This window comes from Myotis lucifugus, unplaced genomic scaffold (genome assembly GCF_000147115.1).
Source record: "Myotis lucifugus unplaced genomic scaffold, Myoluc2.0 scaffold_19, whole genome shotgun sequence".
NCBI lineage: Eukaryota > Metazoa > Chordata > Mammalia > Chiroptera > Vespertilionidae > Myotis > Myotis lucifugus.
Genome location: NW_005871067.1, coordinates 11,508,364 through 11,511,629, shown reverse-complemented (window position 1 = coordinate 11,511,629; position 3,266 = coordinate 11,508,364). Strand labels below are relative to the sequence as shown.

The window sequence follows — 3,266 nt, the reverse complement described above, 5'->3', positions numbered from 1 at the left end:
TCTTTGGAATAAAGTCTGAAAGTTTCTCTCACATTCCCAACATCTCCTTTATCTCACTTATAGAGATAACCTCCTCCTCCTCCGTGCCATCTATTTCCTGCAAAACCTCCGTGTGCTGCTGCGTCTGTAGCTCCTTTAGCTCCTGCGTTGTCAGTTCCTCGGAGTGCTCCTCGATGAGCTCATTGATGTCACCTTCCTTTATATCCGCGCTCGCTGCCTCACCATGTCTGACAACGGAGTGAATGCCAGTCCTCTTTTTAAAATTTTGGAACAAGCCCCTACTGGCTTTAAACGGCTTGCCTGATGCCTCGTCCATTGAAGTGCCTGGGGTCTGCTGCAGCAAATCAGCGTAAATAGCTCGGGCCTTCTCGCAGATTATAGCCTTCGTCATGGTATCTCCTGCGAGCTGCTTCTCCGTTAACCACACCATTAGCAGCTTCTCCATATTTTCATGGATAGATGTCCGCTGTTTAGAAATTATTTTAACGCCCTTGGCTGGAGTTGTAGCCTGTATCGACTCCTTCTGCTTCAGTATGGTGCAGATCGTAGAAGTGCTACGCTCGTACTGCTTCGCCAAGTTGATTACACGCACACCTTGGTCATGTTTTTCGATAATTTCTTTCTTTAATTCAATGCACATCATCCGCTTCTTCTTCTCAGCACTGTCCTTCGCACTTACTTTCTTCAGATCCATGGTTGAAAAAATGAAGTTTTGCAAAATAACTGCAAGCACAAATGCGAGCACAACACTGATGCTTCAACTAAGAGCTAACCGCTTAAAGTGAATGAGTGAGACACGTGATGCTGGGCTGATGTTGTGGGGTTCACTGTGACGTTTGCTGCGCCAACTAGCGGTGGGGTATCTGAAGCTGGCTCGTAACCCGAATTTTAGCTCGAAACTCAAAGCAAAAAATCGGCCGAGAGACAGCACTCATAAGTCGAGGCCCCACTGTATTTACAGAAGCGTCTATTTCTGATACGGGCTCTAGGTGGCAGTGTTGCTGTATTAGTTTCTGGGACCAAACTGCCACTCAATCCAGTCTCTAAGGGCTCCCTGGGGGTATTCAGAATCCTTGTTTCCCTGCCTAGTCCGAGGCTAGGTGCGGCTGCGCAGCCAGGAGGAGCCCGGTCCGCAGGAGAAAAATGGCTGTTCAGGGTTAGAGGGACTGGAATGTCCTAGAGCTGGCTTCCTGGTCACCTCTCCCTATTTTGCTCCCCAGCTTCCATAAAACCACCTTCCCCTGCATTGCAGCCTCGGTTAGTGTTTGTAATCGAAAGATCCTATGTACTGGGTTCAGCGAGCAAAAGCAAGGAAAATATAAAGACAGAGCAACTGTGCCACTGCGGCCACCGCCCCCCCCCCCCCCCCCCCACACACACACACTGCATGGCTGGGGCACAGTCGCCCATGGCTGTGTACCCAGATCTAGAGTCCCCCGCTGCCAGCAGCTCTGTGGACCCCCTTGCACATTCGAGTGTTACACATGTCCCCAAGGGATGCGGACTTGGTGCAGCGCAGTTTCCTGCCGACCCTTTTACAGGGGTCGCCTAAATACATCCTGCATATCACATTACGATTCATAACAGTAGCAAAATTACAGTTATGAAGTAGCAATGAAAATAATTTTATGGTTGGGGGTCACCACAAAATGAGGAACTGTATTAAAGGGTCGCGGCATTAGGAAGGTTGAGAACCACTGCCTAGCCCAGTGATGGCGAACCTTTTGAGCTCGGCATGTCAGCATTTTGAAAAACCCTAACTTAACTCTGGTGCCGTGTCACATATAGAATTTTTTTTGATATTTGCAACCATAGTAAAACAAAGACTTATATTTTTGATATTTATTTAATATATTTAAATGCCATTTAACAAAGAAAAATCAACCAAAAAAATGTCATAGGTTCACCATCACTGGGCCCTAGCCAGTGCTTCTCAATCTTCTGGCCCTTTAAATACAGTTCCTCATGTTGTGACCCAACCATAAAATTATTTTCGTTGCTACTTCATAACTGTAATGTTGCTACTGTTATGAATCATAATATAAATATCTGATATGCAGGATGGTCTTAGGCGACCCCTGTGAAAGGGTCGTTCGACCGCCAAAGGGGTCGCGACCCACAGGTTGAGAACCACTGGCCTAGACCCTGTTGCTTGCTTCTCTCTCTCCAGCCCAGTTCCCCATTCCTCGTCCTTTCCAGCCATGGATTGTCCCACCAGCTGTGTTTAGTTTGCCAATTATGGGTGGATGTTATTCAATTCAGCTGTTTCTTCTATCTGCTCCGTGAGAAGGCGCAGGACATGTCCGCCTACTTGGCCGCCATTTTGTCTCCCTCTGGACAAACTCCTTAGGAGCCTGCTGCCGGGGAGGCTGGAGTCTCGGCTTTCCTGGGTTCGCAGCTGAGGCAGCAGGTCCCTGGTTGGTGTGGCTGTAGGCTCCCGGGTGGCATCCGAGGTCTCCCCAGGTGGAGGTGAGGCTGCTCTCCCCTTCAAGATGGCACGGTCTCTGGGACACCCTGAGAGATTGCAGCAGTAGTAGAATCTGCCCGGCTAGGGGAGCCTGATCCACCAGCCCCCAACAGTCCTGTGGAATATAACTGTCCCTTACTCACACACACGCCCCACACTCCCCTTTCACTCTCTCTCTCACTCATACTCTTCCCTCACTGCCATCCTGTTGGCTGCCATCTTCCATTCCCTTGAAGCAGTTTTGAACCATCCTTTTTTAAAAAATATATATTTTTATTGACTTCAGAGAGGCAGGGAGAGGGAGAGATAGAAATATCAATGATGATAAAGAATTATTGTCTGCCTCCTGCACACCCCCTACTAGAGACCGAGCCCACAACCTGGGCATGTGCCCTTGACCAGAATCGAACCTGGGACCCTTCAGTCCGCAGGCCGACGCTCTATCCTCTCAGCCAAAGCAGCTAGGGCTGAACCATCATTTTTAACCTTATTTTCATGGTAAAATGCCTCCTTAGTTCCAAACAATTAATTTGGATGAAACTCACTTGTAAGTTGGAGATGGGCTGCATGCTTTCGGGTATAAATATCTATTTGGTTCTACCGATGAGATTTCCAGGAAATGTAAAGTCCTTCAGAGAGCAGGAGAGATCATTTTTGCTTATACATGAGGAGCACTTCTATTACTATGTCACTGATCATGGGATGAGATGAGTTTCAAATAAAGAAAATAGAGCATACAGAAAGAAAATCTAAGCAGAATAAAATCTGGAAATGTATTTTTTGTGACCATCAAAACACT

At 47.6% G+C, this 3,266-nt stretch overlaps 1 protein-coding gene across 4 annotated transcripts in view; it reads right to left on the bottom strand.

Annotated features, from left to right (window-relative positions):
• Positions 1-2,146: 2,146 nt before the first annotated feature.
• ALG5 (ALG5, dolichyl-phosphate beta-glucosyltransferase) overlaps positions 2,147-3,266 on the bottom strand; it is a 113,187-nt gene continuing 112,067 nt past the window's right edge. Inside the window, exon 8 of one of the 4 annotated variants that reach the window (XM_023751284.1) lies at positions 2,147-2,514. In XM_023751284.1, the coding sequence (XP_023607052.1) occupies positions 2,237-2,514 (278 nt within the window). In that variant the 3' untranslated portion in view covers positions 2,147-2,236. The remainder of the gene's footprint in view (positions 2,515-3,266) is intronic. The other 3 variants (XM_023751282.1, XM_023751283.1, XM_023751281.1) reach the window with 3 other exon arrangements.